The sequence below is a fragment of the Schistocerca cancellata genome, chromosome 4, assembly GCF_023864275.1.
Source record: "Schistocerca cancellata isolate TAMUIC-IGC-003103 chromosome 4, iqSchCanc2.1, whole genome shotgun sequence".
NCBI classification, from domain to species: Eukaryota; Metazoa; Arthropoda; class Insecta; order Orthoptera; family Acrididae; genus Schistocerca; species Schistocerca cancellata.
The window spans coordinates 639,931,901-639,948,703 of record NC_064629.1 but is presented as its reverse complement, the minus strand read 5'-3'; the positions used below and the strand labels follow the sequence as shown (position 1 = coordinate 639,948,703).

The following is a 16,803-nucleotide window of genomic DNA, read 5'->3' as shown; positions in this document are numbered from 1 at the left end:
AAATAAGAAACAACTGTTTTATAAGAAATTGCATACTAAATTTATTGGGCCTCTGTAGCTTGATGTCCGCCGCTCGTGGTCTCGCGGTAGCGTTCTCGCTTCCCGAGCACGGGGTCCCGGGTTCGATTCCCGGCGGGGTCAGGGATTTTCACCTGCCTCGAGATGACTGGGTGTTTGTGTTGTCCTCATCATTTCATCATCATCCAGGAAAGTGGCGAAATTGGACTGAGCCAAGGTTGGGAAATTGTACGGGCGCTGATAACCACGCAGTTGAGCGCCCCACAAACCAAACATCATCATCATCATCATGTAGCTTGATACTTTCTTTTCATTACAAGATCGGAAATATCAGGCGTCAAAGTGTTCGCAGCGTTAATGCGGAGGATGAGCTTCATTGTTACATCCTGAAGAAACGATCGTTCCTTACTATTTACTCTTTTCATTGCTGAGTAAAGCTGCTCACAACAACACGTGCCAACATGCACATGATCTGAGTGGCATTGTTGTGAAGCTTGGGAAATGTTTTTTGCTGTAATGAACGATACCATCGTGACAGATCCGACGTGTTGTAGTACCTCTCTTTCAACAAAGTTGAACTTTGCAAATCAATAATCTCTAATTGAAGTGACAATGACAAGCATCGGGGGAAACTGAAAAACGAGTGCTGAACACCTTAAGTTCCATTTCCAAACTAGTGAGGTCTCGGAATCGTGTTTCAAACGACGTGATGAGCTGCTTTAACTTTGCTTGGTAATCGCCGAAAGTAGTACCTTCAGGTATTTTTAAAGAAGCAAGACGATTGAAGAATGTTAAATGTTCATTACTCATCTGCCTCTCAAATAAACGTAACTTTTCCATGAACGCTTTGATCTCGTCGTGCATGTCAACGATTAGCTGCCCTTTGCCCTGCAATGACAGATTTAATTTATTCAGATGCATAGTTACGTCAGATAGGAACGCCAGGTCAGATATCCATTTTATATCTTTCAGACAACGCATTTCTTCCCCTTTCATTTCGATAAAATGGGATATTTCCTCACGAATGGCAAAGAAAACATCAAGAACTTTTCCCCGACTTAGCCAACGAACTGCACTGTGGTAAGGTATATCCCCATACTCCGCTTCCATATCTTTCAGGAATCATTTGAATTGGTGATGATTCATACCGTGACGCCGCACAAAATTCACGCATTTCACGACATCTTTCATTACGCCACCTAGCTCTACTGTTGCAGCACACAGTGCCTCTTGGTGAATAAAACAATGAAGAGTCGAAATGTCTTTCCCGAATTCATCCCTGAGTTTATTTTTCAAACGAGAAGCAAATCCTTGGTGACGCCCAATCATTTGTGGTGCACCGTATGTCGCTACAGAATGGAGCTTATCCCACGGCAAATTCATATTGTCCACTGATTCACAAACAGCTTCAAAAATGTCACGTCATGTTGCGGTGTCATCGAGTGGTACCACATCCAAGAGTTCTTCAGTTACTTTCAGCTCCATGTCGACACCACGCACAAAGACTGCAAGCTGAGCACAGTCCGATATGTCGGTGCTTTCGTCAAGCGCTAGCGAAAATTCAACAAAGCTCTCCGCCTTTTTCCTGATCTGTGTTTCATAATCCGCTGCCATGTCCAGGATTCGACGAGACATTGTCTGCTTCGACAGGCAAACCCCATCGATTGCCTGCACCTCCCTTGGAAACAAACATTCTGCAACTGCTACCATGCACGATTTTACGAGTTGTCCCACCGAAAACGGCTTGCCGCTCGTCGCAATGATGTGAGCGACCCTGCAGCTTGCTCGAACTGCAGATTCAGTAGTGTTTTCTCCGCTCTCATTCACCTGAAAATTATACACGCATTACAGAACACGAACTATGTTGCATATTTTGATACTTTCCGTATTACGAAACCGCTTTTAAACTTACGTCTCCTGGTATGTCGTTATTAAGCCTGGCTACAAGTTCTCTGCGTGAAACGCCTTCTACCTGATCGTAGTGCGCTGCGTGAAGACGCGTATAATGTCGTTGTATATTGTAACTCTTCGCAGAATTAAATACTTTATGACATACAAGATACTGCCGACGACCATCCCTCTCAATGAATAGAAAGGTATCCTCCAATAGAAGTACAGGGCTCCCGCGGCTAGTCATACCTGTCATTGAACACGGATTATTGCGTCAGTTGCGGCTGTATGCGGCCAGGGGCAGTGAGTTCGCTTTCCCCCTCCACGCGGGCTCCGAGCTGCCGCAGTGAGCGCTCCGGAGCGCTCCGGCTCCCTGGAGCTCGGTTGGAACAGCCTGGACTAAGGTGTTTGTTCAGTGTAGTGTCTTTGTCATGGATAAGTATGGAATACAAAGCAGAGAGAGAGAGAGAGAGAGAGAGAGAGAGAGAGAGAGAGAGAGAGAGAAAGCCCACACCCTTTTCTTTTCGTGTAGCTTCAGGGGTTCCACCGGGCTAAACATTCCCTTCCAATGGAAGTATGACTATCGCAAATGATGCATATGCCCCCACTTCATAACGGGCTGCTGAGATACGAAATTTAGCCTCAGACAGTCGCGTAAGATGTGGGCAGGAACTTGGCAACATCATCTCTCGTCTCCTCTCGTTGCAACGCCTTCTCGTCCAGTGTAACCATATTAGGGCGTGTTATATACTTTTTTGCGAAAAGAACGTCGTGCAATATGAGTTCGCGTAATAGTCACATGCTGATCGAAACTAACAAAACACACATTTAATGATCCCATCATATTGGTTAGGCTGTCAACATGATAAAATTTACTGAATATCTGACATTGCTAATGTCTCGGAACGCTTTCTTTTTTAGTACAGTCGATTTACTAAATTCTCGCTGTACATGAAACCTCTGCTACTATGTCATTACTGAAATTATTCGTGGTATTTAGAGAGATGTATAATAAGGAAAAGTAAATTTCGAACGGTTTACTGGTGCCTACGTTCTGTGTGCGTGTTTGTTGGCTGCCATTCGTCTTTGGCAGGTGGCGCACTGGACGCCTAACGAAGCACCGACTCCTTCGATTACAGGTGCAATCAGTGCGTGGACACTCCTCGGCTCCTCTGTTATTTACTGATCCTGAGTTGCCTCTCTATTCTGGACGTTGTGATCGGAGATTCGTGGGTAGGGACATGGTGGGGAAAGGAATTTATTGACGGTTACCTGTAGCGTGTCGCTACACACAGATCGGTGATTCCTCACCTTTTATCAGTTTTTTGTAGGACATTTCCGGCAGTTACTGTCAACCAATGTCCATCCGTTGAGACTGGCGGTTCTTTCCCAGGGCTAGAGGATTAATTTACCCGAGGAGCGCCATTGTAGAGATGGGCAGTCGTGGCCCAGACAGTGTTCTCAGAGATGGTTGGAAGCGCACAGCGCCTTAGGCAATGGGCGTTGCAGGCGACGTCGGGGAGGGGGGGAATGAGGGTGGAAGGGAGAGGGGGGGGGAGAGAAACGGGAGCGGAGTCTGATTAGGGGTGTAGTGTTCGACTGATATGTGCCCTCGATCAATTGCCAGTGGTTTCCCTGGAAGGAGGGAGTATGTGGAGAGGGTGGGTGACCTTGAATTTAAGTAGCACAATTGTATAATCTGTCACAAAGTCCTTATCTGTGACCTTGAGATAAGATCGTTATTTGGGCCAGAATGCCCACTGATATCCTATTACTTATCAGTTACAGCATTATATCACTGGAAGTGTGAGTTGCTTTTCCACCTTGCCCCAGGGCTTCAGTTGGTACAGTTAACCTACTGTCCTCCATTCCAAGAATCTCCAACAATTTCTTAATTTGGGAATATGGCCTGACTAGAACTCTCAAAGTGGTGAAATTAAAGGACTGCCCTTGAGACATGCAGTTTTGAAAATTATTTCTTAAGTTAATGAGTGATGGGGATTTCGGAAAACTAAAGGAAACACTATAAAACACGGTGACATTAAATCGATCTAACGTTAGGAGGCGCCTTTAGAGCTCATTAAAATTAACTGCGAGGACCTTTTTTTAAATAGATGAGTTTTTTCTCATAAAACTTGCAGCTGTAGGTTTAGCGAAGGTTACACTACATTGCATGGAAAAAACATTTACTTTGGTATGTACACATGAAACCTTTCTAAATTCTGGATGTAAAAGAGCCATAGATGGATTATGAGAGCTTATTTTTTAATAGAAAAGTTCATTTATATAGCTTGATCTTCTAGGTGAAAAATTGGGATCCATAAGAAGTAAAAGGCTGCTATTCCAATGCATTTGACACATGGAAGAGCTCTCTATATTCAGTCTTGCACGACAGCCACTAACAACATTACTGGGAACTGATAAACGAGGCTAATGGTAGAGGTTGTGGAATTGATAGGTCTAAGATGTAACATGTACACTGCCGGGAAACAGGCAGAACCGTTCTGACATGACAACTGAATACCTTCCAGCTTCTAAAGCAGAATGTGGCAGGCAGCCTACCAGCTTGCCTTGCCACAAGTTACTGTGCCGTGTTGGAAATGTGGCATGACATTTCTTCCCTCTTTAGATGATGTGGTCCACTGGATCGAGGACCGGTATTGCTTCTGCAAATCACTTAACATTATATTTTACATTTTTTACATTTATGGTCATTTATCGTTCCAACTGCTTTGTACTAATCCACTCCCCTTTACAAAGTTCGATGACTGGTGTACGTAACGACTATTTATTTACTAAGGGTGAGTCACTTGGTTGGTATATGGTGTACAGGGAGTTCAGGAGGGTGGGCGGCTTTTCACCGATAGACTGTACAAACAAGACGCAAATGTAAGGTGGTACTCGAAGTTGACGCCCATCAGTATAATTTATGGTGGTAATTACTGCGATATTGTTGCACATGCCTGAAGCATCTGCTCTGTGCTCATTTAGACACTTAAGTAGGATGTGATGCGTGGTTCTGTTCATAAAGGTCAGATTTTGGGCGGGTAATATATCCAAGGGTTTGCCAGGCAGGTAGGGTAAAGGGTATGATATGTTCAGAACCGTAGCCCTTTCATGGATGCTGGATGCTGGCCCTCAAATGTCACACGCCGTCAGTGGCGTAGGTTAGCGACACGCAAGTCACCGATGTTACGTCAAAGTTATAAATATTCCCACCATTCTGCAACCTTAGGTCGCCCATGCTCGTAACAATTCACGGTAACCACCACTGGATCGTATATATATTATACCCAGTGTGGATCCGCTTTCTGGAAATAGGATTGCGGTGTTAGGATGTCCTGTGGGCATCCTTTTGCCCATGTTTCTCCTAGGAATAATTCTACTTCGCAAGCCCCTGTGGTTGTCTGGATTACTTCGGACAGGCATTACACAACCATTCAACTATAAGTCTCTAAAATACTGCAAATATTACGATATGCCCTTCCTAAGACTATAGACAATTGTTTAAAACAAACGTCATCTCAGCTATACTGCGAAACAAAACAGATCCCTGGCTCACTGCACTAGCACACAAATAGATAATATTTCAATCAGAAAAAATACAACTGTTCGTAAATACTGACTAAATCATCTGTCAGTCAGCAGTGACTCCCATTTATCCTACCAAAATGTAAGCTTACAACAGTAGTTCATTACCTCTGTGAAAATTACACTTCCACGTAGGTGCAACAATCCACTATTTCTACCACTTCTTGCTATAATTCACTTTCTCCTCCTGAGCGGACACTCATGGTTAGCACCCTTTACATCTAAAAACAAACTACAGGTGAAAATTGAGCCACGTCCTTTATTCATAATAAGTAACAGTGCCCATACTAACTGGGCACAAACCAGTATATGTTCTTTTATAAATTCACTGTAAACACGCTCATATCATCGCCTGAGTCTGTCATAAACTGCATTCGAAAACCAGAATTGGAAATATGTTTGGAAACAAATTGACTCACTCTTGTACAATATTTAAAGGTAGGAAGGTCAGAGACGGTCTACCACAAGGGCGGTGTAGCGCCAAGCCCAGACATGATGTACTTCAGGTCATGACTGCGGCGGCCCATGCCTTGTTGCATGTTGCACCGACAAAGTTCCAGCTCTAGTAGCAGGCTGCAGGGTTTGGTGTGGGAACACAGTTCGATCCCTTGCCGGAACGGAGGTTCAGACATGGCAACTCGACACTTTCCAGCTCCTACAGTGGAACGTGGTAGCCAGCCTTCCGGCTTGCCAGGACGCAAGTTACAGATGCTGATTTGGAAAGGCAGTGGCGTACAACTGGCGGAAAGCTAAACATTTGCTTAATACAGCACTTAGTCATATTTCTCAAAATAAAAGTTACTGTGTTGTACGTTGGCTCTGAGCACAATGGGATTTAACTTCTGAGGTCATCAGTCCCCTAGAACTTAGAGCTACTTAAACGTAACTAACCTAAGGACATCACACACACCCATGCCCGAGGCAGGATTCGAACCAGCGACCGTAGCGGTCGCACGGTTCCAGACTGTAGCGCCTAGAACAGCTCGGCCACCCCGGCCGGCTATGTTGTACATTCTTCCCTTAATCGTCATCGAAGTGCAAAAGTTGAGCTTCACTAGAGTGATCAAAACACAGCGAAATGGAACAACTCATCGCAAAGATCTTGACAGCGTTATCACTGTGGCTTTTGATATTGGACTACTACAGTATGGGTACGCCTAAAATGATTAGACATGTCCACATGTTGTCTTTATCAAGGGAGTGTACTGTTCCATTCCGCTGTCCAGCTAAAAAAATTATTGTTCTAATCTAAGTTTAAGTATATTCTTTGCAGTATTGTCGGAAAATTTCGAAATACTTGGAGGACAAATATAAGGTAACAAGACTATTGTAATAATGAGACACACTGAAAGCGTTTTGGCACTAAATAATATATACTCACTCACAGAAGTAGAGAAAGTTAACCTAACGCCGTCGACAGTCAATGTATTGCGTCTAATTTTCTTCATCTTTTCGTTTTAGATGAATGTGTCAACTTTCTTAAGCAACAAGCTGAGAGCATTGGTTTGGATTTCAAAGTGTATTCAGTGACTGCGGGCAAACCGATCGTCGTGCTAACATGGGAAGGAAAAAAACCATCAGCATCTTCTATCCTCCTGAATTCTCATATGGATGTAGTTCCGGTGTTTCCGGTAAGTTTTCTGCCTTCTCAAATAATACAAATCTTTTGTTTTAATTTTCTTATAATTGTGGTTTAGGTTAGTTTGTTGTTCGAAAAGTTGTTATATAAGCGTGAAAATAGTTCAAAAAATGTATTGACCTCCCACCTATAGTACAAATTAAATGAAACTTTTGTTTCTGCCGCAGGTTCGTTGTTCCACAACATCTTCGTTTTGTAATCGGTGTAATTTCTATAATTTCTACAGACTTGTATTATATAATCACTATTCTCGGACTGATTTAGAACATCTGATTCACTTATCAATTTATATAGCCGAAAAGTTAACAATGTTTTCTATGGCCGAAAAGTTAACAATGTTTTCTATGGCTTCTCGTAATGCAGTATTTATTCTGACACCCTCATATGTGATATACACTCCTGGAAATTGAAATAAGAACACCGTGAATTCATTGTCCCAGGAAGGGGAAACTTTGACACATTCCTGGGGTCAGATACATCACATGATCACACTGACAGAACCACAGGCACATAGACACAGGCAACAGAGCATGCACAATGTCGGCACTAGTACAGTGTAGCAATGCAGGCTTCTATTCTCCCATGGAGACGATCGTAGAGATGCTGGATGTAGTCCTGTGGAACGGCTTGCCATGCCATTTCCACCTGGCGCCTCAGTTGGACCAGCGTTCGTGCTGGACGTGCAGACCGCGTGAGACGACGCTTCATCCAGTCCCAAACATGCTCAATGGGGGACAGATCCGGAGATCTTGCTGGCCAGGGTAGTTGACTTACACCTTCTAGAGCACGTTGGGTGGCACGGGATACATGCGGACGTGCATTGTCCTGTTGGAACAGCAAGTTCCCTTGCCGGTCTAGGAATGGTAGAACGATGGGTTCGATGACGGTTTGGATGTACCGTGCACTATTCAGTGTCCCCTCGACGATCACCAGTGGTGTACGCCCAGTGTAGGAGATCGCTCCCCACACCATGATGCCGGGTGTTGGCCCTGTGTGCCTCGGTCGTATGCAGTCCTGATTGTGGCGCTCACCTGCACGGCGCCAAACACGCATACGACCATCATTGGCACCAAGGCAGAAGCGACTCTCATCGCTGAAGACGACACGTCTCCATTCGTCCCTCCATTCACGCCTGTCGCGACACCACTGGAGGCGGGCTGCACGATGTTGGGGCGTGAGCGGAAGACGGCCTAACGGTGTGCGGGACCGTAGCCCAGCTTCATGGAGACGGTTGCGAATGGTCCTCGCCGATACCCCAGGGGCAACAGTGTCCCTAATTTGCTGGGAAGTGGCGGTGCGGTCCCCTACGGCACTGCGTAGGATCCTACGGTCTTGGCGTGCATCCGTGCGTCGCTGCGGTCCGGTCCCAGGTCGACGGGCACGTGCACCTTCCGCCGACCACTGGCGACAACATCGATGTACTGTGGAGACCTCACGCCCCACGTGTTGAGCAATTCGGCGGTACGTCCACCCGGCCTCCCGCATGCCCACTATACGCCCTCGCTCAAAGTCCGTCAACTGCACATACGGTTCACGTCCACGCTGTCGCGGCATGCTACCAGTGTTAAAGACTGCGATGGAGCTCCGTATGCCACGGCAAACTGGCTGACACTGACGGCGGCGGTGCACAAATGCTGCGCAGCTAGCGCCATTCGACGGCCAACACCGCGGTTCCTGGTGTGTCCGCTGTGCCGTGCGTGTGATCATTGCTTGTACAGCCCTCTCGCAGTGTCCGGAGCAAGTATGGTGGGTCTGACACACCGGTGTCAATGTGTTCTTTTTTCCATTTCCAGGAGTGTATATGATTGTCTTGAATCGCTGAAGGAACACAGCATGGGAGAGTCATGTTCGCGGCCAACATGCATGGATGTTACGAGGCTTTTATCGACTGTGTGCATTTTATCAACTAGATTTTTAACAAAATGTGTATACGTGGGGAATGCGTTTTATACTTTGACTTCATATAATTTAACATGACAATTATGTAACAAGTTCATAAAGTACTTGAAATTTTGTACATTTTATACACACATCAAAAATTGTTCTGCATCACCCCGGTTCCCAGAACTCTGGAAGATAGACGTTGACTGTGGATATTGTATCACAGACACAGTCCCTTTGACGGTTCAGAGATGTCAGTAAACCCGCCCGAAGATGTAAACAACCACGCATGAGCAGCGCCTATTAGTTCCAGTCGTTCCACCAGGAAGGAGGTACACGGCTCGTGTTGTCTGTAGTTAATCCATGCCTAGACGGTCATTACCGTGGTTCGATCACGTCCGCATTGTTACTTCGTGCCAGGAAGGGCTCTCAACAAGGGAAGAGTCCAGGCGTCTCGGAGTGAATCAAAGCGATGTTCTTCGGACATGGAGGAGATACAGAAAGACAGGAACTGTCGATGACATGCCGCTGAGACCGCCCAAGGGCTACTATTGCATTAGATGACGGTTACCTACGGATTATAGCTCGGAGGGACCCAGACAGCAACGCCATCATGTTGAATAATGCTTTTCGTGCAGCCACAGGACGTCGTGTTAAGACTCAAACTGTGCGCAATAGGCTGCATGATGCGTAACTTCACGTCCGACGTCCATGGCGAGGTCCATCTTTGCAACCACGACACCATGCAGCGCGGTACAGATGAGCCCAACAACATGACGAATGGACCGCTCAGGATTGGCATCACGTTCTCTTCACCAATGAGTGTCGCATATGCCTTCAATCAGACAATCGTCGGAGGCGTGTCTGGAGGAAGCCCGTGCATGCTGAACTCCTTAGATACACTGTCCACAAAGTGCAGCAAGGTGGAGGTTCCCTGCTGTTTTGGGGTGGCATTATGTGCGGCCGTCGTACGCCGCTGGTGGTCATGGAAGGCGCCGTAACGGCTGTACGATACGTGAATGCCATCCTCAGACCGATAGTGCAACCATATCGGCAGCAAATTCGACAGGCATCATTTGCCCAGCATGTTCTCCAGACATGAACCCTATCGAACATGCCTAGGATAGATTGAAAAGGGCTGTTTAAGGACGATGTGAGCCACCAACCACTCCGAGGGATCTACGCCGAGTTGCCGTTGAGGAGTGGGACAATCTGGACAACAGTACCTTGATGAACTTGTGGATAGTATGGTGGTAAAACATGTAATATGTGGTTTTCATGAGCAATAAAAAGGGCGGAAATGATGTTTATGTTGATCTCTATTCCAATTTTCTGTACAGCTTCCGGAACTCTCGGAACCGAGGTGATGCAAAACTTTTTTTGATGTGTGTGTAATCCGTGAAATTAATTGTAGTCTACCTCCACCCCACCCCCCAACCAGTTATCTTTGTTTTCCCCTAATATCGGATGATGTCAGCATAAGACTCATGAAATAGGTCATCTTGAAATAGTAAAAGTTTCTACACTGCGATCATGGAATGCGAAGTTGCGCAGTGTGTTAATGACGAATCATACCGATCGCTGCAGAGCACAAAAAAAGCACTGAGCACTATGGGACTCAACTTCTGAGGTCATCAGTCCCCTACAACGTAGAACTACTTAAACCTAACTAACCTAAGGACATCACACACATCCATGCCCGAGGCAGGATTCGAACCTGCGACCGTAGCGGTCTCGCGGTTCCAGACTGCAGCGCCTAGAACCGCACGGCCACTCCGGCCGGCTGCAGAGCACAGCTATGTAACTAAGCCACTATATAGTTTAGACTGCTCGTTAGTCTGACAAGGAGGACATCAGACCTTTTAACCACGGGTTTTGACGATTCTTAGGCAAGTTGGAGAGGAACCTGTTCTGAGTACCTGCCTAGCGGCTTTCCATGCGACGGCCCTAAGTTTTGGGGAAAGTCAGTGCTGAAGTTTCATGTAAACCTTTATGCGTAGCATTATTCATGTTTCTACCAAGGAGTTTAGTGCAGCGGCTAAGAACGACGGCTTCCATGTTGGCGGTACGGGATTAAGTCCTGCCTGCGTACTTTTTAAATTTTATCGTACGCAGCATCATTGAATTGTACGTCATGCAAAATTAGTAAAATTCATTTCCGCCTTAGTAATTCCATTAATAAATCAGTCGTTATAGCACACCTTCTTGAAACGTTTTTCGTTAGTGGTTCGCAGTTGCAATTCCAGGATGGTTTGCCATGAAGGGCAACAGAGCGGGGCGTAGATCATCGTCGATGTACCTCTGTGCTATAACGGTGCCGCGCATGACAATGAAATTGCACCGCAGACCTTCGCTCCTGGTTGTCGTGCCGTAATCAGGTTGGTCTCCCGCTATCCGGAGCATCTCCAGATGCATCTTCGCTGCTCATCGGGGCTCAGTTGGAAGCGGGACTCATACCTGAAGACAACTGTACCCCCGTCAATGAGTCTCCAGGCCGAATGTGTGCGACGCCACTGCAAACGGGTGTTGGTGTACTGAGATTAATGGTAGTCGACGCAAGGGCCGCCGTGAGCTCAGCCCCTTACCCGTGAGACGTCTATTAATAGTCCTTGTGATCTCCGAAGCATCAGTTGCTCGTCGTATCGTTGATAATGATGAATCTGAGGTTCTGAGCGCCACTCTGACGATTTTTCGATTCTTACGTTCTGTTGTCTCTCTAGGTCGACCGCTTCCTTCTTGACGCTGTGTTCAGCCATGGTTCACCCATTCCTGCCAACATCGTCGAACAGTGGCATCGTTTCTATTCAAATGTCGAGCGATTCGCCAATTATTCCAACTGGCTTCTTCGAGCCCAACTACACACCCTCTCCCAAATGCTGACTCCTGTGTATATTGTTCACACGTCTGTCTGCGAGGCATAGTTGTTGTTCAACTGAAGACATGGAATGAAAATCGAAAAGACTTTGTCGTGGTATCGATATGTCCCCCCTTTACTAACCTTGTCAGCTGCGAAGTTTACAATTTTGCACTTTCTTTCGGTACCTGTATTAATATATATTTGTGACCAATTTGTACAACTCCTTCGCGGTTCGTCGCTTTTCTTTCTTAGTGTATATTACATTGCAGAAACGAGTTTTTGGCCGGTTCTTTCTCATAGTGTAAACCAAGGCATGTACAGCGCTGGAATAATCTGTGCAGTTTTGCATATGGAAGATTTTGTTCGAATTGGTGTCAAATTGTTACGCTATATTAATTTCATAAGAGTGGAAGTAAACCATTTTCCAAGTCCCTTTTTTTTCACATGGTGTTGGTGTGTTATTTCTTACCACTGGTAGAGACATTGCCAAGTAATTCGTAAAGTAGTAACAAACGTTTTGGTTTGACAAATTCGGGCTTTTCCCTACCACTCATCAATCATCGGTGCCCGGACTGCCTTTGAAGGAGGCAATGTATGTATGAGGCCTGAATCCTGTAGAAGTAGAAAAGGAAGCTGGCAGGAACTGTTACCGGTCGCCGTCCTCCTTGGCGCGTTGAGCGTGCCTTTACAAGGAGGACAGTATCTTGCCGGCCGTTGTGACCGAGAGTTCTAGGCACTTCAGTCTGGAACCGCGTGACCATTACGGTCGCAGGTTCGAATCCTGCCTCGGCAATGGATGTGTGTGATGTCCTTAGGTTAGTTAGGTTTAAGTAGTTCTAAGCTGTAGGGGACTGATGACCTCAGAAGTTAAGTCCCATAGTGCTCAGAGACATTTGACAGTGTCTTCCTATGGAGTAGTTGACAGCAACACATATCGCTGCACTCTCTGTATTGTTGCCTGGGGTAATTACAATCCAGACTGGGGTTGCTTGTGCTGAATCAAACTCATCCATTTTTTACATTTAAAGCATCTAATTTGCAGGCTACTTTTGTACTTCATTTTTCTTATGTTTGCCGTGTCATATATGCTCTATGCTTTGGCTAAGTTTAATCATCTTTGATAAATGCCATCTAGTGAACTGCGATATTGGTAGGACAAAACTCCTATTCGGAAGGGCGGTTGTTCAAATCCCGTCCTGCGATCCAGATGTAGGTTTTTCGCGATTTTCGTAAATTGCTTAAAATGAATACCGAGATCGTTTTGTTGCAAAGATGAGGCCGAATTCATTCGCCATTCTTTGCCGTATCGATCCTGTGCTCAGTCTTCCTGCCTACGATAAACGTCTTTCTGAATATCTTCATTTTTGCCCCTAACTTTTGCAGAACCCACACAGCACTATTTAGGAAATAAGTGTGATTCACACCCCCACAATCCTTACTGTACCAGTGAAATTGTTAGACTCCTGAGCCACAAGCAAAGCGAATACAAAGATTTTTAGTTTCTGTCCGTTCAGAGTTATTTTCTTTGTCACTCAGAAATAACCAGTCTCCTACAGTGCATAAATGGTAAAGTAGTAAGTAGCAAAAAGTACGTACATTAGTCGATAAGCTGCTAATGTCTAAAGGGGCGTTGTTCACTATAGTAGTATCATCGATGATTACGTTAAAGTAAATCCAGAAGATTATTATACAATTATCATGTTATTCCTAAACGTCTATCCTCCTCAGAGGTAGTTAAATGCATTACAATGAGGAATAAAAATGTCATGTACATTAAACGTCTCTGATTAATATTACGAAGCTGTGTAAAGTGGAGTGAACAGCAAATATTTTCACTTGGATTGGCACCACAACCGCATAATATTAATAAAATATTGTCACTGTACGTCTGTTTACGGTATGATATTCAATTTATTCCATTATCTATTTCAGCTTGCAGTGGGATACATTCAATTCCTTAGCACCTCAGTCACCTGCAGAAAGTGTCATTTCATATGAACAGCAAATAAGTCGCAAGGAAGTAGAATAAATCATTTCCGTGTGTTTGAACAATTCTGCGAGTTCTTTCATCTGTAATTGAGAACACATACCAAGGCATCGGTGGCATTTTAGTACACCTTGAATACATCAGGTCACATCGTGTCACTTCGTAGGTGGAGTGGCGGAGGCCATCGAAATGTGTAGCTGCAGGAGCACGACCTATTCTGTCAGGTCGTACGATGAAGTGCTACGGTGTTGCTGAAGCGAAATATGCAACAAACGTGGTATATTTCGAGAGGGGATGCGTGATAAATGATGTTTAATATCAGAGTCTGAGTCAACCGTTTCTTCTGGCTCCGCCATGGAAAAATGCTCCTATCGGAGCATAAAAAAGGCCAATATGCACGTGACACGGTAATAAGAGTATGTAAACGGAACATAAAAGGACGGGGGATCACCCTAGGGAAGATAGGGGCTGCGAAGGGGGAAATCCACTGAGCTAAGCAACTTTGTCAAAGGGCATATCATTATTACGCAAAGCTTGTTAACTAGTATCTCGAAAACGGCGTAGCTGGTCGAATGTTATCGTGCTACTGTAGTGGGCTTCTACGGAAAGGAGTAGGACAGTGAAACTACCACTACACGCTAATTGGTTCACAGAACAGGGAGTTCAGAAACTTCCCTGCTCTTTAAAGTAGGATAGACAGTGATCTGTGGTATCTCTGCCGAAAGAGCACAATGCTGGTGCACGCACAAGTGTTTCGGAGCACACTGTTAATTACGTGTTCACATGTTGACCCAGTGACATCGTCAGTTACGATTGCATTGGACACGGGACCATTGGGATTCGACCGTCGATCAATGGAAACGTGTCGGCTCTTCGGGTGAATCACATTTTTGCTACACTATGTCGCTGGTGGTCTCTACAAACACTGTCATATAGGCGAACAGCGGCTCGAAACGTGCAGCGCACCACGGACGCAGGTTAGTGGGAGCAGCATTATACTATGGGAGACATTCTACTGCTCTTGCATGGGACCTGTGATAGTAATCGAAGACACGCTGACATCTGTGAACCATCTGCATCTCTTCATGCTGGATGTCTTCCCCGACAGTTATGTCATCTTTTAGCAGTATAATTGTCCGTCTCTCTGAGCCGGAACCGTGCTACAGTGAACTCAAGTCGATGATTCGGTGACCAAATTCTCCTGTTGTAAATCCTATGGAACACATCTGGGTCACTGTCGGGTGCTATCACGGCGTACGCAAATCAGCGGCCCGTTATTTATGCGAATACATGACCTGTGCGTAGACATCAAATGCCACATACCTCCACAAACCTACCAACAAACTGTCAGATCCCTGATGTACAGAATACAAAAAGCTATTAAGCAGGGGTCACACTGTTGTGGCTCATCAGTGTATACTGCAAAAGGTACCATCAGATTTGCTCCATTAGCCTAAGCTGGGGGAAGTGTGTAATATTCAAACTTCCACACCACTGTAGGATAGGTACAGTAAGAAGATCCTTCTGTTGGGTATACAATTAGTCCCTGTACGGCAGATCGTAAAAGAGAGAGTGAGGGAAACAGAGGGAGATATATACGTGCGTATCATACACCCTCCCTCTCGAAAAATATCTCTCCTTCATACCACATCTGTGTTACCACAGATGACGTGTCACTGATCTCGTTTGTACTAAGATTGTAGTACACGCGAGGTGCCAATTTGCTTCCACCGCTCTGAGTGGAATGCGTAAGTTCTAATAAATGTTCACCAACCTGCACTCTTCTACAGTTGTCGTCCCCTGCGCAGAAAACAGCACGTTATCTTGAAGCTGTAAGAAACTGTTAGCAAGGAACCGTTATTTTAGAAATAATTAAATTTCCAATGTGTTTGTTAATACGGGATGCCACTCGCTTTTTACCGTCAGAACACGACAAACTGCACAATTATATTCCACTTTAGGGTCACAAATAATTTCTGTTCTTCAACAAACTGATGAACTGATGAACTGATTTCCGTAATTACAGCTGTCAAATTTACAAACTACACATAGCAAATTAAGTCTCAACAGCAGACGACATGTCTGTTCTCCAGCACTGCGGAACAAGTTCTGTTTTTACCTACCGTGGAGTACTAACGAAATCATAACTGACACTGGCGCGGCCGACATGTCTGTCTCCGAACTGCCGGACCAGCTATCATCTTACAGCCCATCCACTTCGACCGCGCCGGCCGGGGTGGCCGAGCGGTTCTAGGCGCTACAGTCCGGAACCGCGACCGCTACGGTCGCAGGTTCGAATCCTGCCTCGGGCATGGATGTGTGTGATGTCCTTAATTAGTTACGTTTAAGTAGTTCTAAGTTCTAGGGGACTGATGACCTCAGAAGTTAAGTCCCATAGTGCTCAGAGCCATTTGAACCATTTGAACTTCGACCACCATCCAAGTTAGGCGCGATCCGAAGATCACCGAAGTGCTTCGTCTGCCTTTTCGTTTAGCAGTTTTATATTGTTCTGATGGGTATTAATACTTGTAAAATAATGGAATGATAGCACTCTATAGAGAGATACCTTAATTTGAAATTATAGTAAATACGCTGTTTAGTTTGTCTAGTATTAAAAATAGAAGATTATCATTTTTGCGCGCAACATCCGAATACAGCAACCAATCACGGAGAAGGTCCACAATATAGGCGGTCTTTCTCACGATACTCGTAGCGAACAAACCATCTGTCATCGGTACCTCACCCCACAGTACGTCATCTTGCCACAGCTGCCTTCTCAACTACTCTAAGAAGAGCTTCTTGTACCTTCTTGTACAGCTGTAAGGCCAGAAATACTGCACATCCTCCTCCTTCTGAGATTTTCAAACATTGGGATGTTCTCGCAGACAACAATCAAGTTTGGAAATAAACGAATTTTTACTCAAATTTTATACATTTTCC

At 45.3% G+C, this 16,803-nt stretch overlaps 1 protein-coding gene across 1 annotated transcript in view; it reads left to right on the top strand.

The window, feature by feature from the left end:
• LOC126183895 (aminoacylase-1A) overlaps window positions 1-16,803 on the top strand; it is a 110,850-nt gene that overhangs the window by 16,828 nt on the left and 77,219 nt on the right. The window contains exon 2 of the mRNA XM_049926218.1: window positions 6,961-7,130. Within this exon, the coding sequence (XP_049782175.1) occupies window positions 6,961-7,130 (170 nt within the window). The remainder of the gene's footprint in view (window positions 1-6,960; window positions 7,131-16,803) is intronic.